General features: G+C 39.4%; 2 protein-coding genes across 4 annotated transcripts; one reads left to right on the forward strand and one right to left on the reverse strand.

Moving 5' to 3' along the window:
- Positions 1-4613: 4613 nt before the first annotated feature.
- LOC116250587 (serine/threonine-protein kinase AFC1-like) lies at positions 4614-10265 on the reverse strand. 3 transcript variants are annotated; one of them, XM_031624328.2, is made up of 12 exons: positions 9968-10265; positions 8864-9035; positions 7881-7907; positions 7186-7339; positions 7038-7086; positions 6828-6942; positions 6496-6587; positions 6211-6367; positions 6048-6112; positions 5361-5458; positions 5152-5254; positions 4614-4986 (listed from the first exon to the last, which is right to left on the reverse strand). In XM_031624328.2, the coding sequence occupies exons 1-12, from the start codon at positions 10064-10066 to the stop codon at positions 4828-4830; spliced, it is 1290 nt and encodes a 429-aa protein (XP_031480188.1). In that variant the 5' UTR covers positions 10067-10265; the 3' UTR covers positions 4614-4827. The 3 variants fall into 3 exon arrangements, with proteins under 3 accessions (XP_031480188.1, XP_031480186.1, XP_031480189.1); XM_031624326.2 differs by having other exon boundaries at positions 5152-5257; XM_031624329.2 differs by having other exon boundaries at positions 5152-5257; positions 8864-9060.
- Positions 10266-13651: 3386 nt separating this feature from the next.
- On the forward strand, positions 13652-15948 carry LOC116251408 (fructose-bisphosphate aldolase, cytoplasmic isozyme 1-like). The gene is made up of 2 exons (XM_031625664.2): positions 13652-13810; positions 14754-15948. Exons 1-2 carry the CDS (start codon positions 13783-13785, stop codon positions 15800-15802), a joined length of 1077 nt encoding a protein of 358 aa, XP_031481524.1. The 5' UTR covers positions 13652-13782; the 3' UTR covers positions 15803-15948.
- Positions 15949-16493: the final 545 nt, after the last annotated feature.

The following is a 16493-nucleotide window of genomic DNA, read 5'->3' on the forward strand; positions in this document are numbered from 1 at the left end:
CAGAGGAGGCAAATGACAAAAGGTGAAGTATACATGGAATGATTTGCTAACGTCAGCAGGTCCACGAAGCCGGATCAAGATTTGGATTCGGATCCAAAAGCTGAATAACATGTCGGAATTTTTAATATGGTTTCAAAGTATCATTTTTCAAAAAAGTTTATATGTAATTTTTAAAAAAAAATTTATTATATGTACATTTTTTAAATTTTATTTTTGAAGTGGCGCCAAGCTGGTCCCATTGGGCCATTTCCTTTTGGAAGATAATGCCTCGGCTCTACGGTTTGATGCTTATCCACACCCCCAATCATGTCGTGAACTTGGATGGGTCCCACGATCCCATCTTACTTTTCTTGAGAGACCCCAAATCGTTTGGTGGTGTGGACGAAATAAGATGATGCATGATATCCTCGGAATGGAAAAGTAGAACACAAACTTGTATCTTTTCGATCGATAGGAAATCTTGTGCAATTATGGCATCGCTATTAGGCAAAGTAACTGTCTCCGCATTTCTTGTCATATGTCAAATCAATCCCCATCTCCTTCGGCCCTACCATTTAATAAGTGAAAGAAAGCCAATACCCACCTACTTTTCTGACGTAAGTAATAAAGAACCCGCATTAGATGTTTGTTTAGTTTGATAACGAATTGCACCATCTCTCGGCCTATTGAGTGATTTACGTAACCGAAGAAAAGGCTCTTGGAGTTGGATGTGTGGAACGGTCTTCTCAATTTTGTTATAAATGACATCTTTTGGGTTGTCTTTTTCTAAAGAAAAGGTTTGCAATGGGCGAAAATGACCGACACGTCGCTTTAAAATGCGCGTTTAATGAGACAAAAAGAAACTCATAATGGTTGGTGCAGTAGACACGACCTTCGGCCACTAATCGAGATAAGGTTTGCTACACACAAACAGAAGATGGTGGACTCTTGCCTGCTCACTGCCGGGCTCCTTAGCCGCAGAAGGTCATCTGAGATTGACACCGGACTTTTAGTTTCTCTCCACTTCAAACAAAAATGGACGTTGCCGCGTTGGTTTAGTCATTTACTTTCAAAGCACCACCATTGTTCTTCCTAAACACGGTAAAACTTGGAAACGAAAGACGCATAGACCTCAAGACTGTATGAACTTCTGCTCAAGCAAGTACGACAAGAAAGAATATTCTTTTCAAGTAGCTTCATTATTTGATCTTATTAACTCAGTTTAGGTTGTTGACAGCAAGGTTAAATTAATGGAAAAGTCGTCCTAATGTCAAGGGACTAGGGGGAAAAGGTATATATGAAATATCAAAAAGTCCAACTGGCTTTTTCTCATTCCCAGAAATTTAGGGGTGTTTTCATAGATTATATGATACGTAAATCTCGTGATACATCAGTCTACATGTTTGTTGCGTGCCATGAATCTGTCTTCTTGTTTGTTCACGTTTTAGCTTATAAATGAGTGCCAGGCACTGGGAAAGAGAAAAAGGAAGGAAAGGACTTGGAGAGGTCTTCAAAGGAACGATACTCACCAAAAGTAGGGTAGGACGTCTTATGCTAATAGAAAGTCAAACAAACCAAATCTCCTCTCTGGACCCAAATCCAGGGTATGAATGCTACTTTCATCCAGATTAGACAATATACAGCATCTGTCACACACACATGCGGATGCAAACAGTTTGTGAGGTTATAATTTATACCGTAGACACGCCAGGGACTCCATGCGTTATAATTTATAAATGAATATCGGGTGTGAAGTGCGTTAAGTATATTCATCCATTGCTTTAGAGTTACTCCTGTCCGATACATCCAAGACATGCTTCCTTTGAAAGATGACCCTACCTATCAAACGCTACCCAAAGAGGAAATAGGTACGACGATCAAGGATCAGGTTGTACCACTGCTCGTGTCTCAAGAATCACATTCGGTGGAGTGCAGTTGACGGCTATGACATAGGCTTCCGACCATCCCACAGCTAAGTTCTTCGCGCTTCCGGTATCTTTCTGGCGGGTAGTCGTTTTGATCAAACACGTCGTTGGAGAAAGATGTTGTGATCATGTTAGTTGCTGAAGCGTCAACGAGGAGAATCCTAGAGAACCGATGCAGCAATCCTCTTCCACAGGCAGTGAGAAGAAACTCTTTGAAGAACTGATTCGCCGTCCGCAATATTTGACCGCCAAAAGGTCTGATCTCCTACCATTAGTGATAGGAATCCTTCTGTCTCCATTCGATGAGAGTATGTCTGTAGTTTGATCTCGAGAAACACCACCGAGAGCATAGATGGTTTGATAGCAGTTTGGAACATTAAAGAGGATATTCAGATAATGATCTTGATCTTGTCGGTCGGTCGTTCATTCTTTTGTACTCTTTTGTGTGCTTTCTTTTCAGTATGTACAGATTGCTTTCTTGTGCACAGGTTAGTGAATGGGGGCTTACGTCAGCAATTCCAAGCCCAAAAAAGAATTATTAAATCAGTTCAAAAAAGCCCTTTCTTAAAAAAGAACTAGAACATGTTTGCAAGATCCAGGGACGACGTGCTGGTGGACGGGATGGCATGCTAATGAACAGTCTTGAACAAGGCCCGATCATGTCGTTTACCAGCCCTAGGTGCAAAGATGTGTGCTTCCGCCAAGAGAGAGAGATGAACAAGAACCAGTTCACTTACATTCCTAACCTCAAGAACAACATTACTCTTTAATACCATCATCATAACACCCTTCAAGATTCCAATTGAGAACCTAACCACACCATGCCACTCAACCCAACTGAATGGGCTACCCATCAGTTGATGACAGAGAGAGAGGCAGGGCCGGGGAAACCAATGTCTTGGAAATACCTGGGGAATTAGAGGACGCTAGAAACTTTTTTTCTTCAAAAGAACATTATTAATATTTCTCTAAAGTTACAGTTGTTCACGACGGTAAATGATGAAGCTGAATAGGAAAAAAAACATATTTATGGATCGTTTGGCAGTAAGAAACTCTGTGAGTCCCGTCAGATTCGTGAAACAATGTAATACTTGTGGCAGTAGGGAAGGTCGGTCGTTCATTCTTTTGTACTGTTTTGTGTGCTGAAAATATGGCCCAAGCTTCTAAGTGGATCATACTCACTTTAGTTCTACCATGAACATGAACTAGTGAGGGTGTCTCATAAGAGGACATTGTGTTCTTAAAACGCATATTTCAACACCATATTTCTGTTCCACAAAAACATGGTGTAATTAATTATGCCCAGCATTGGATTGTTGAATCTAGGAAGAACATCTGGAAGTACACTATATTTCCTGGAGGAAGAGTACAATATTTGTGAGACGTGTTTCAACAACATAATGTTTTTCTTTTATCAATCTCCTTATAAAGGCCTATTTTTACTAACTAACATCCCTGAACCCTAAAGCCTGGACAGCAACCAGGGGTGAAGCCACAAATTTTTTATGAAGTGAGTCGAATTAAAGTTTCTAAATTTTGAAAATAAACGAAATATCATTTTTCAAAATTTTTATATAAAACAAGTGCATTTTTTAAATGTACACATAAATTTAAATAAAAAAATTTGAGGTGGGGCTAGGGCCCATGCGGCTCCCCCCTTGGCTCCACCCCTAACAGTAACTCGAACTGAATGAAATAAACTTGTCTTTTATGAGCTTCAACACAGTTTTCAGCTTGAAAGTAAGACATGAAAAATGCAAAGTTTTATATTTTTCCCAGATAGTTACCCTAATATCATATTTCAATATTCATAAGAAAAAGTATAGGCAGCAGCAGGAAATCCAGTAATATGACAGTGGATTTAGGATCAACCGATGGTTTTAACCGAACCCCACCCCCATCCTTTGGCTTCCTGCTCCCAACTAAAAACCATACCCAAGAAAATAAAAACAAAAGTAAAAGCAATGTGCATGATATTTTCGGGGGCAAAAATTCCCCCATGACTTTGTAGACATGTCGAAGCTGTTAAACTTGTCTTCCAAAGGAAAAACGAAGTCCAGCATCGGTGAAGTTCCATGTTTCAAATGAGCTAATAACGTTTCATAAGCTATTTTACTGATGAGTAATGAAGGAAAAAAGCTGCTCAGAAATTCAGGCAATAGAACATTTCACTGAAAGCTGGTAGGGGTGGATAAATAGGTAATAAATCAGGTGGCAGAACAAAAAAAATTTAAAAATTGTGATTTCACTATTGTGGGAAGTCCCTGGATAATTCGGTCACATAAATAAATGGAGGTTTGCTATTTTTCTGAAAAAAAGAAAACTGGAGTAAGGAACTCCACATCTCTAAGCATGAAAAATTGCTAAACCTTGATTTCTTAAAGATATGTACGTCAATCAAAAAACCATGTAGATTATAGTTGAAGATATTTAAAATAAATCCAGAGACTAGATTTCCTCTTTGGTTTGGTCAAGTCCTGTTAAGTGTTTTCCATAATTTCATGCCATGTGAATTTTGCAGACAACTAAAAGATTCAATTATTTCAGCAGTTTTTTGGAATCTTAACTTTTACCTATATTAGCCTTCATCACCCAAAGCACCAGATGGAAGCCCCTAACCCACCATTCTGATGTACCTCACTCATCAGCAAGTTCACTTATTTTTCCCTGAAAATCAAAAAATGGTGGCAAAGCGAACAACACAGATCAAGAAGACGAAATCCATAAGGGCACGTAGAAGGTTTACCGCATTCTGGTTATCATGACGAAAAGAATGACTCACAAAAGGGTTGATTTTAGACACAGAGAAGGTATTCTTCTATACATTTACCTTACATCGCATGCCTGTTTGCCCCCACATGCCACTCAAAATTGAATAAAGACCCTGACCAATTTACCTCTTGAATAGATAGGAGGAAAGATCTTAACAGCTGAAACAAGACCTCCTGTGATCCCTTGTGAAAAAAGGATGTTGGAGGGCATCACATGCCCTCAGTCTCTCAGCTGGATCATATCGAAGAAGGCCCTGCAATAAATCAATCAATTCACCTGCAGAGTGGTCAACGTGCTTCATCACCAGGTTCTGCAAAATGAAACCAAAGACAGAGAATTACAAAAGGAAAATGACAAGCTGGTCCAGAGGGAATAAGAAACAAGACTGACAAAACAAGATACTGAGCATCAAGATCTTAGCCAAAGTAATGCATCCTACCCATATGAAGCAGTAAAAGCCTGCATATTGATATACCTGAAGGCGAGGCAATTTCCAAACTGATCTCAAGCTTTCACGTGAAGTTGCGCCTTCTGGCCAATCTAATCTTGGCCCTGGACGGAAGTACTTCACTGCATGCCTACTGCAGGCACAGATAAAAATTCAGGAACAGTTAATCTAAAGCTTAAAAAAAGTGGAATTTGCAGCCCATCAAAATGCACTACACAAAAATGATCGCTTCTTACTCTGCTCTATTAATCATATGCTGAGGAATTGGGCCCAAAACTCTCTCCATCATGGCCAAATGTTCCATGTTTTCATGGGTTTGAAAAAGTGCTTCCCCCTATGCATCAAATGCACACAAGAATTAGATGAGAACACTGAAAAATACACAACAAGGAGAAAAACCCTACTGTTTTAAGTTCCAAGTTCTATTATTTCCCATGTTAGCTTCGTTGACATGTCAAGGAATAAGAAAAAACTTAAAGAGCTAAATGACCTGAGGATAACTGGAAAGTCAAGCATCCAAATATTCAAAGAACTTACATGCTGATAAAGGAAAGTTTTGAACACTGCTGAAAGAAAATTAAAAACATAAAAAAAAAATCATAAAAATCCATTCAATCATATTGACCTCTTACTGGAATGAGGGAAGAAAAATGAGATCAGCTAGTATACAGGCCAAAAAATTCATAAAATACAAAAACATAAATCATTTGTCAATGAACTTCTATTAATCAGCTCTACTGCTAGTACACATTTTCTTCATAAAAGAAGCATCAATGACTTATGTACTTCTTTGCATTTGTGTGTGCATACATACATGTAGGCAAGTAATGCTTCCCAGGTACTCTTCCATGAAAGGAGGACAAAAAAGCTGAATATTATCATTGCAAGCGAATCTAGAGGTGCCAACCAAAAGCGAGACTCACTGAGCATAGTTCGACAAGTATACAACCGACACTCCACAAGTCACAGGGATAGTTCCAGCCAAGGCCTGTGAAAACATGATGACAGAAATTAACAATCAGTTCATACAAAATAATTGGCACAATAGGGTAACTAATACTCTTTGAATAACATTGAAATAATTACCCAAAATAACTTCTGGTGCACGGTAATGTCTCGTGGAAACTACATAATTGTGGTCTTGGTTTTCAAATGTTGTACTTCCGAAATCAATTAGTTTAATAGCACTTGACTTCGGGACATTCTTGAAATAGGACCCATCCTTACCATATTGAAATGGCAACTTCATGACAAAGTAAAAAGAAGGAAAAATCAGCAATCCTGATTATGTGAAACCATGATTTCCATGCAAAACTACCATTTGGATACACCTAGCTAGACAACAGAGAAAAGAACCTGCATCACATATACCTTATAGTCTGGCACTCTGATGTAATCAGAGGATACAAGAAGGATATTTTCTGGCTTCAAATCGGTGTGAATAAGGTGCAACCCATGCATATCTACAACATAAGTAGCAAAGAAGACAGAATGAGAAGAAAGAACATCAAAGATTACAGGAAATCAAATTTAATTTGGATAGAAAATTCTCAAAAGAACCACTCATCTTGTATCGTACAAAACCATGTTATTTCAAAATATGCAGGCAATTTAAAGTTTTAAAACAACCATCGCTATTCAATGTCAATACCAATGTGGAATCAATATAAATACAACAAAATGGTACAAGTTTTGCCACACACATGCTACAGACTCCAAAAGTTGTCGGCCGAACTCCCGGACTAGATCAATAGGAAATGACCGATAGCTGTTTTTCCGAAGAAATTCATACAAGCTTGGGCCAAGCTTCTCAAACACCTGTTAATAACATTTATCCCACTTGAAAGTTATAACTCGCAATAGTACTCAAGCAATCATTGCCATACGAAATGAGAAAAGTCACAGATACTTACAATACATATGTGATTACGATAGTCAAACCAATTCCGGATTTGTACGCAACTGCAAAGAATAAAATCACTTAGACTCATTTGCAACCTCCAAAGCAAATGGGATTACTTTACAAAAGGAACAAAGGAGTAACTAAACACAGGCACATACCGAGTACCCCATGGATCATTTCTTGCAAGCTGCTGGAGTACATTAATTTCAACTTTTGCAGCTTCACGGTATTTATGAAGAGAACGGATAATTTTGATAGCCACCATCTCATTATTTTGCATGTCCCAACACTCCAATACCTGCCCAAATGTACCTGAAGGGCACAAGAGGTAACAGTGAAATGTTTAAAATGAGAATATTTTGTGAAAATAGGGCAGCACAAACTATCTTAAGTTGTTTTAACCTATGAAGAACAACTTAAACATTTTCCTGGCATTGCTCAAAGCATTTTCATTGACAAATTATACAGTGAGCAGGCATTTAGTTCCTTGGAATCACTAAAGGAACGTAAGCATGTAAAAACTAAAAAAAATCTTGGTTACCATCAACATAATCATAGAAGTATTCATATTCCATTTGAGTAATGACAGGAAAGTTAAGCTATAAGAACTAACATACCCAACTCCCAAAAAAAAAAGTCATATTTAATTAATTGTAATTTATAACGTTGTAATAATTAACCTCTCAAGATGACTTGGAATAAATAGCAACTGATGAAAGGATATTAGAATCTAAAGCGCAAATAAGATGGCCATAACATTCACACCAGTCTCCTTCTGACAGTTAACAGGAAATAATACAATAAAAGTTATATTGACATAAATCATGAAAATCTACAGAGAGCAGAATGATACCTTCACCCATTTTTCCTTGAATCTTGTCTGCAAAACCAAAGTAAAAAAAAAAAAGTAAGAAAAAGATTATCAAAAGCAATCAAAAATGAAAGAAAGCACATGGATCCACACACAAAAGTAATTAGCAAATGCAACAGGAAAAAGCATATATTCACATGGATATGCCCAAAATCATAAATAAAAAAAAATAAACAGCTTGTATGACAGTAAAAGAAAAAAATGCACAAAGGAATGCGCCACAGTTCAAAGGATTATACATGCATTTATGCATTGATACAATGCTAAAGGGATAATGGTTCAATAGGAGAAACATGGTCATGAACTTTCTAAATTATAAGAAAATATATCATTGCATGCTTGCACACTGGTTATTTAGCTCAAGAAGTAAAGTTAACACTACTTGAATTACTCTAGTGAAATCAAGGTATGTGAGTCCACGTCCCAGACAACCAGCAAAGGTAGGAAAAGGCTTTCAGCACCCAAAATTGTACATATCAAATTTGCAGTAGAAATCCAACAGAAATAGAGAGAACCAGTTCACTACTTTGGTGAACATAAACAAGCTTTATAATACCCCCAAGCTTGTGCTTTGAAGTTTGATAGCTGAATAAGGTTTTGATCAAAGAAATCCTGACAAAATATCAGGACATGTCATGCTAGCAATGTAGTTAATAAGGCTAAATTAGTAGCTTAGAAGAGTATTTTTTTTTTTTCACTATGAGCCTTACTTTCCTCTATAATGAGTCTCATTATGTGTGCAGGCATGTCGTGTGTGTACGCATAAATGTGTATGCCTGTGTATGTGCTTGTGTGTGTGTGTTGATTTTGATGGCTTTATTACTATAAGCTAGTTAAATTTACATAGTTACGCAATGGAAAAGTTACACATTATTGCTGTCAGATGAAATTGCAGAAGCTTGTGCTACTAAACAAACAGCTCAAATCATAATTCAAGAAGGTAAGAGAAGATCAAGCATAATTACAACGAGGAGTTAAGTTCTCTCCAACTGCAAAAGTGTAATGCCCATCCTTGTCATCTTCTCGCCAAGGGGGTGAAGCATGACGGGATGCATTCTTGAAACACATAGAAGAGCAAAAGTCATTGATGATGGTGCCAGTCCTGACTTCTTGCCCACAATAAAGTGCTGGCTGGGCCTACACATAGCCATTCATTCAATTCCTTTGTAAGAGACAAAGAAAAATAATAGCATCAGTACTACACTTGACATTACTTTGTCATTCAATTGAAAGAAACAATAAAATCCAAATGTGTGATCTAGAAAATCTACAACAACAGCTAAAGAAATATCTCAAATTCTTGCTGAACCAATACAGACCCATTTTATTTGAAAACAACAATTCCCTTCAAAGCATGTATCAAAAACTGTATCAAAAACTGAAGCCATAAAGCCATTCCTCTCTCTTTTTCTCTCTTCCTTCTCCCTCTTTGATGACATCACTGAATGCGCATAAAGTATTATAACGAACAGCATGTGCATAACCTACTGAAATTTCAGACTACTTCCAGATTCCGAGAATCATACCGCCTTAAAGGAAGAGAACCTAGCTTCAAGAAGAGAAACAAAAGATGATTGTCGAATAAAATGCCATTTATTATTCTCTAATTTGACGAATAATTCATTCCTTTTCTTTAAAGTTAAAAAAACCGCATAATTAAACAAGAGAAAATATCTAAAGCGGAAAGAATGAAAAACGAATCACCCCTTCAATGACAACGACACTGTTGAAAATGCTAACCAAAAGTCAAGATAAATAGAAGAAAAATGAGTAGCCAGCAATTTAAGAGGAAAGCACGGCACCTGTGAAGTATGAAAAAGCAAATTCCGCTACTAAGGCAGTCCATACCGAAGTAGTCCAATTGGCAAGACAGAAGTCACGCTTATATCAACATCTATTCTAATTTCCCAATTATACTTTTCCGATCCATCAATTTGGAAAATCAATAGCAAACCGAATCCCCAAATTGAAGAACCCCAACAAATGGAAGAATAAAAAAAACAACATTAAATTCTTCAAACAGGAAAAGATTAGCAGGAGGAAGAGCGAAAAGAGGAAAATTGAGGTACCAAATGGGGAGGAGGAACATCCCACGTTAGCCTGGGACGCTTTCTCGGCCTTTTCTCCATTTGGGTGTGCGGAAAATCGCTGATCCACTGCGTCCCCATTGCTCTATTCGTCGAACTCTGGAGATTTTCCTCTTCTTTCTACCCTCTTTATCTCAATTCAAGGAGGAAGGAAACCTGATAGATTCGAGATCGCTCGCTCTACTTTCTTGCAACTCTCCTGCAAGAGAATTCCGACGGGGAAAAGGTGGGGGCTGACTCGAGTCAGGTGCGTTCCCGCCTCACACTGACCACCTTGTGGGAAGGTAGATTCGGGTCCATACCCGTTTTAGTTTTGATAGATCTCGGGTAAGGACCCGGTTCCTGGTTGGGGATGCCCGATCCTACCCGACCTTCATTTCTTGCACCCGAATTGTTCGTAAAGGATTTTAATAGATTCCGAATTGGAAACTCAGATTCATTCAGACTCAAATCAATGACTTAGATTACATTCAGACTGAAATAATCGTTTGAAGTCAGATTTGCTCCGAATCCGACTTACCGTCCAACGTAGATCCAGTTCTTACATATAACAACCACTCTTCTAAATATCATTGTTAGATATCTATTAATTGATTAATGCACATTTTCGATCTGGACCTTACATCACCACAACTGGTTAGAATATGACCCGATTCTGTCTTTTATGAGCTGAAGAAGAAATCTAACAGATTGATTATTAAACTTTTATAAACTCGTAGTTACATACTCCAAATGTGTAATTTTTATGAAGATTTGTATTGTTTAAGCTGTGGAGATGACATCCATGTAGTAAACTTTACAAGAAAACAAATAAATGATGTAATGGTTTACTCAAGATACAGTAAAATTGTTAAGGAGCAAACCCTTCAGAAAATGCTGATGGGCACCGACATGTGAATAAGTGAAATGGAGGTATGATGAACTATTATATAAATAAATAATTGGTGTAGGCAATTGTCCAGACAAGCCCACCTGAGCTTCTGCCAATTATGAACCAGCTAGAAAATGATGTGAAACTCGAATTCATCCATCGAAAATACACCAACTAATGGAATACAAAGATTGAATCATGGTGTGAAGTCAAGATCGAAAAGTGTAATCTGTTGCACTATCAATTAATCACGAAGTACTAATCAGAACCAGTTCTACATTGCCCACATGAGAAAACTTCATTAGATCATTCCTTCTTCTTCTTCTTTTTGATTTCCCTAGCACATAGCACGATCTAGTCTAACTAGTTAAAATGTTCTAATGAGAACTGGTTTAACAAGAGTTAGATTGGACATCTCCTATATTTTAAATGTGTAATATAACTGGCTTAAGTGAGAGGCAATACATAACCTGGGAATTTCCAGTATCAATGGTAACATTAGAGGGCGTTTGTTTACTTTGGAATGTTCGCGATATCTCAGATCCAAGGATTTGGTCTCAGGGCCCCTCCTATTGGACTACAAATCTGAGCTTTGCCCAGATACTGAGGATCTCAAATTCACATTTTTCAATAGATTTCAAATCCAGTGTTTGTTTACTTTGTGAGACCTCACAAAAAAGGGATTTCAAATCAATCTTGAATTTAACATCCGAGATTACCAAACACACACCCTTACAGTTTACATCCTTATATATATATCTCACTTGCTCATATATAAGGGGTGTTTGTTGTTTCAATTAAAGTATTGGAGATATGATGTCTTATTGTGACAACTCTACCATGAGTACCTAACTACGTTGTCGATTTTCAACAAATTATGTAGCAACTGGCGGGGAAATGACAACACTATGATGATCATGTGGACATCAGGGTTAATAATGCTAGCAATTGTGCAATACAAAATTATTTCCTTGTTAACCTTTTTTTTTTTTTTTTTTGGGTAATAACATGCATATAGCATGGAAGCCTGAGCATCGTTTATTACCATTGTCCTTAGGCTTAACTCTTCATGACAAAACTGTAATCTCTTTCTCTCTCTCTCTCTCACTTGAATAAGATAAGAAATTTATTAGATTAATGAGATTCGCTGTAATTTTGAGCAAAACTTGTTTAGCTGTAACTAAGCTCAAAATTTGAGGAAAAATAATTCGTCTCAGTGAGTCATATTCAAGTTTGGAAAGAAAAAGTAGATGTCACCATATTCGTGGTGGCATGAAAGGGGCACGCGATTGGGCTTTTGAATAGTGACACTCGCACCAAATAACAACTTAATTTAGTGTTCATTTCATAAGGTATATTATATATATAAAACATAATATAATGTTTTGGATGGCTGCTTTACAATTAAAGTTGTATTGCAGAAGAGGACAGACTCAATGAAAAGCTAAGGGACAACTAAACCCACTGCACTCAAATAATTAAATCTCTTTAATTGTCTTGGCCGCATGCTTCCACTATCTTCAATCGTCAACACTCTATTGCTTACAGTTATGCTACATTCTTCAAAAAATGATGAAAGTTTCTACCCATCAAGTTGTAATGCATGAGAAGGTCATATATTGGACTCAAAATTATGAAAATACCGTTTCATGGACAAGAAAAAACATGAAAGAGTAAAAGTTAGATTTTGCAGATTGGCTTAAATCTCTCTCTCTCTCTCTCTCTCTCTCTCTCTCTCTATATGACAAAAGTACTGCAAACATGGAGCCGTGTGTTAATGATAACAGTAAAAAGATTTCGTGATAAAAAAGGACAACGGTAAATCTGTGTCCGAAAGGTTCCGTGGTTTTCATTCTTGAAAACAATAAAAAAAAAAGAAGGACGTTCGATATCTCTGCAAAAAGCATCGATTCCGGGCATCCACCATGAGATACCCTGAAAATATCTACGATCGGATGCAACTAATATTTATCCTAAACCATGTTGATGGCCAACTTGGGTCCAACTACTAAATACCCATTAACTTGAAAGAAAAGGAATTAGCATCTTAATTTTGCAGCACATTAGGTAAACGATCCCTTTCGAAAACACACAACATTTCCATTGCCAGCCGCAACAACAGAGTGAAAAACACTCGAAAGTAGTTGAATAAACAAACAGATAAAACAGGGAAGAAGAAAACAAAAACAGCAAAAAGGGTAAAAAACCAAAAAAAAAAAAAAAAAAAAAAAAAAAAAAAAGAGGAGAAGGAGATGGGACCCACACCGCCACCGCCCGCCACCCTCTCTGATTTCAATATCAACCGTTGCTTTCTCGAGCCGCTGTTTCACAATTCCTGGGCGCCGCAAGTTTTTCTCAAAATTACCCATCAACCCCTCACGGCAGACCGCTAGCGGCTAGATGTGATTGTTACGCGGTGTGGTGTAAAAAGTTGGAGCATTTTTTTCATCTAAATGAAATCGAGCAGGGAAATCCGTAATTCTTATATATACGTATACAATTAAATTTTATTTTTGACATATAGAGCTTTCTCTTGTGGTCAGGCCCACGTCCGGACCGGCGGGAGACGCTAGGTCCGGACGATCTATGACAAATTGGTAATATTTTGCAAAGAGCGGGACCTCTCTCGTAATCTCCCAGACAAAAGCGGATCGGAACCTGAGAGCTGGCCGAAACTCCGAGCGGTGGAAATCCACGTGGCCGAGAGCCAGCGGGTTTATGAGGACACGTGGCGAGCGGAGGACGGTTATTCCTATGTGCCCTCTTCTTTAAATCCACGAGTCGGTCCACCGGTTTCTTTACTGCTTTACTCTTAATAGGTCCCCGGGAGAGTGAGCTTCCCTGTGCTCTCCAGAATCTTTCTTTCACGCCTCTGTCGCCTTCTCTCCCGCCTCCGATCTAGGGTTTCTTCTTCTTCCAGTCGAAGATGTCGGCCTACAACGGGAAGTACTCAGGTGAATACCAGTGGCCGGTCTCTCTTATCTCGTTTCTCGTCTGCCTAGTTGTTGATAAGTTTTGATGTTGCAACTTTGATGTCTTCTGTTAGATCATGGTAGGTTGGCTCCTCTCCTTTTATGAGGGTCTTCTTAGTGAGTTGCTGAAAGTTTCTCTTTCTCTTTCTTTTCTGACATCATTTGAGCTTCTGATCACGGAAAGTGATTTTGTTTTGATTTGTTCTGGTTTTTCAGTGGGCTTCTCCTTGAGATCCTATCTTGCGTATCTTCTTCTTCATCTGCTTCTGGTTTTCTGGACTCTGTTTATGTTCATCTCGCTCCCTGATTTATATACTGCGAAAGATGCTTATTTCCCCTTTCTTCTTCTTTCTTTTCCCGCCTTTTCAAAACGATAACTAGAGAAGCGATCTTGAAAAAACTGGATTTGTACCCCCAAGTTAGGCATGCGTACTGGGAGAATCACTCATTCTCAGAAGAAGCGTTTCTAGAAGCTTGTTTTCTGCTGGAAGAAATGTTTCTAAAAACGTTTTTGCTTGGACCTGTCTGGCATGTTCTAGATTTTTTTGCATATAAAGTTTGTCCGCATGTCACGATTATACTTTAGTATTATTCATTTATTTTTCTTTATCTAGTCCAAACTTATAAGAGACCGTGAAGCGTGATCTAGCTGCGACGGTTCTCCTCTCCAAACGTATCTAAGATGGATCTGAAAATTTGTTGTGTTTTTGTAGCGTCTCGTTAAGTGTATCGGACATTAAAAGGCCCCTTTTCTGTTTAGCTTTTATTAATTATCTTAACTCTTAAGATTTTTTTTTTCTTTTATTTGTTATGGACCTATGGTAAGAGGCGCTTCATTATGTTTCTCCTCGGGGTCCTGATTTAGTAGAAAGGTTTATCTATTTCCTTTGCATTCTTGTCCTTAATATTGCGCTAATATATGCAGAGGAACTTATCAAGAATGCTAAATACATTGCGACTCCCGGCAAGGGCATCCTTGCTGCCGACGAGAGCACCGGCACCATCGGCAAGCGTCTCGCCAGTATCAACGTCGAGAATGTAGAGGCTAACCGCCAAGCCCTCCGCCAACTACTCTTTACAGCCCCTGGTGCTTTGCCTTACCTCTCGGGTGTCATCCTCTTCGAAGAGACCCTCTACCAGAAGACCACCTCCGGCAAGCCCTTCGTCGACGTCCTTCTTGACGGCGGGGTTCTTCCCGGCATCAAGGTCGACAAGGGCACCGTCGAGATCGCCGGAACCAATGGAGAGACCACCACTCAGGGCCTTGACGGCCTTGCTGCCCGGTGCCAGCAATACTACAAGGCCGGCGCCCGGTTCGCGAAATGGCGTGCTGTTCTCAAGATCGGACCTACGGAGCCAACCGAGCTCGCAATCCAGCAGAACGCTCATGGCCTAGCTCGCTATGCCATTATTTGCCAAGAGAACGGCCTCGTCCCCATCGTCGAGCCGGAGATCCTGACGGACGGCAGCCATGACATTCAGAAATGTGCGGCAGTAACAGAGCGAGTGTTGGCAGCTGTATACAAGGCCCTCAACGATCACCATGTTCTCCTTGAGGGTTCTCTTCTCAAGCCCAATATGGTGACATCTGGTTCCGACTGCCCGAAGAAGGCAACGCCGGAGGAGGTCGCCGACTACACGGTTCGGGCGCTTCTGCGCACTGTTCCCGCCGCCGTTCCAGGCATCATGTTCCTCTCAGGAGGGCAGAGTGAGGAGGAGGCGTCGGTGAATCTGAACGCCATGAACAAGCTGGATGTGCTGAAGCCATGGACATTGTCGTTCTCATTTGGGCGTGCCCTGCAGCAGAGCACGCTGAAGACATGGAAGGGAAAAGAGGAGAACGTTAAGGCTGCACAGGAGGCGTTCCTGACGAGGTGCAAGGCCAACTCGGACGCCACGCTTGGCAAGTATGCTGGTGGTAATGCCGGCGGATTGGCCTCTGAGAGCCTCCATGTGAAGGGATACAAGTACTAAGTGTTTTATCCTTGGCTGTGCTGTGGATCTTCATCCGCCTGTGTTTTTTTCTTTTCCTCAGAAACAGATGTTTTGTCCTATTTCTGTCGGACGTTCGTGGCTGCTTATGACAAATTTTATCGTGCTAGTAGTTGGTTTTGAGATAATTTTGTCTTGCTCTCCCTCTCTCTCTAGTGGCTGGTTTTGAGATAATTTTGTCATCCAATATCTCTCGTTTTCTCTCTCTAATTTTATTGATCTTCTGGTTATGGGAGTGGGATGATCTTCGGACCCCGTATGCCTCCTCTCTACGTTGGCCGAGTAGCATTGAGATCTTTGTAACATTACTGATCGGTGCATGGTGTTGGCTTTGTTTCACTGTTTGAGAGTCGGAACATTTTTAATCGTTTATTTTGGCCAGCGTCGCCTTGCATGCGAGTTTATAGGGAAATATAGCCCGCGCACCAGAGATAGAATGGAACAAAAGGCCCCCAACTTCCACTTCGAGTTTTGAAAGTCTGCCAGCTACTAATCACTGAAGTGAGTTTCGTTAGTCTGCAGCTGAAGTTTCAGACGTTTTAATGCCGAGACGGTAAAAGTACTCTCTCTTCGAGCAATAGACTTGGCAAAATATATTCGAGTAAATGCATTCTCATATATTCGCGAAATTAGTTCATCTAAGAACTGGCTACTTTATGCCAATCTCTTGGTC

This window comes from Nymphaea colorata, chromosome 3 (genome assembly GCF_008831285.2).
Source record: "Nymphaea colorata isolate Beijing-Zhang1983 chromosome 3, ASM883128v2, whole genome shotgun sequence".
Taxonomy (NCBI): domain Eukaryota; kingdom Viridiplantae; phylum Streptophyta; class Magnoliopsida; order Nymphaeales; family Nymphaeaceae; genus Nymphaea; species Nymphaea colorata.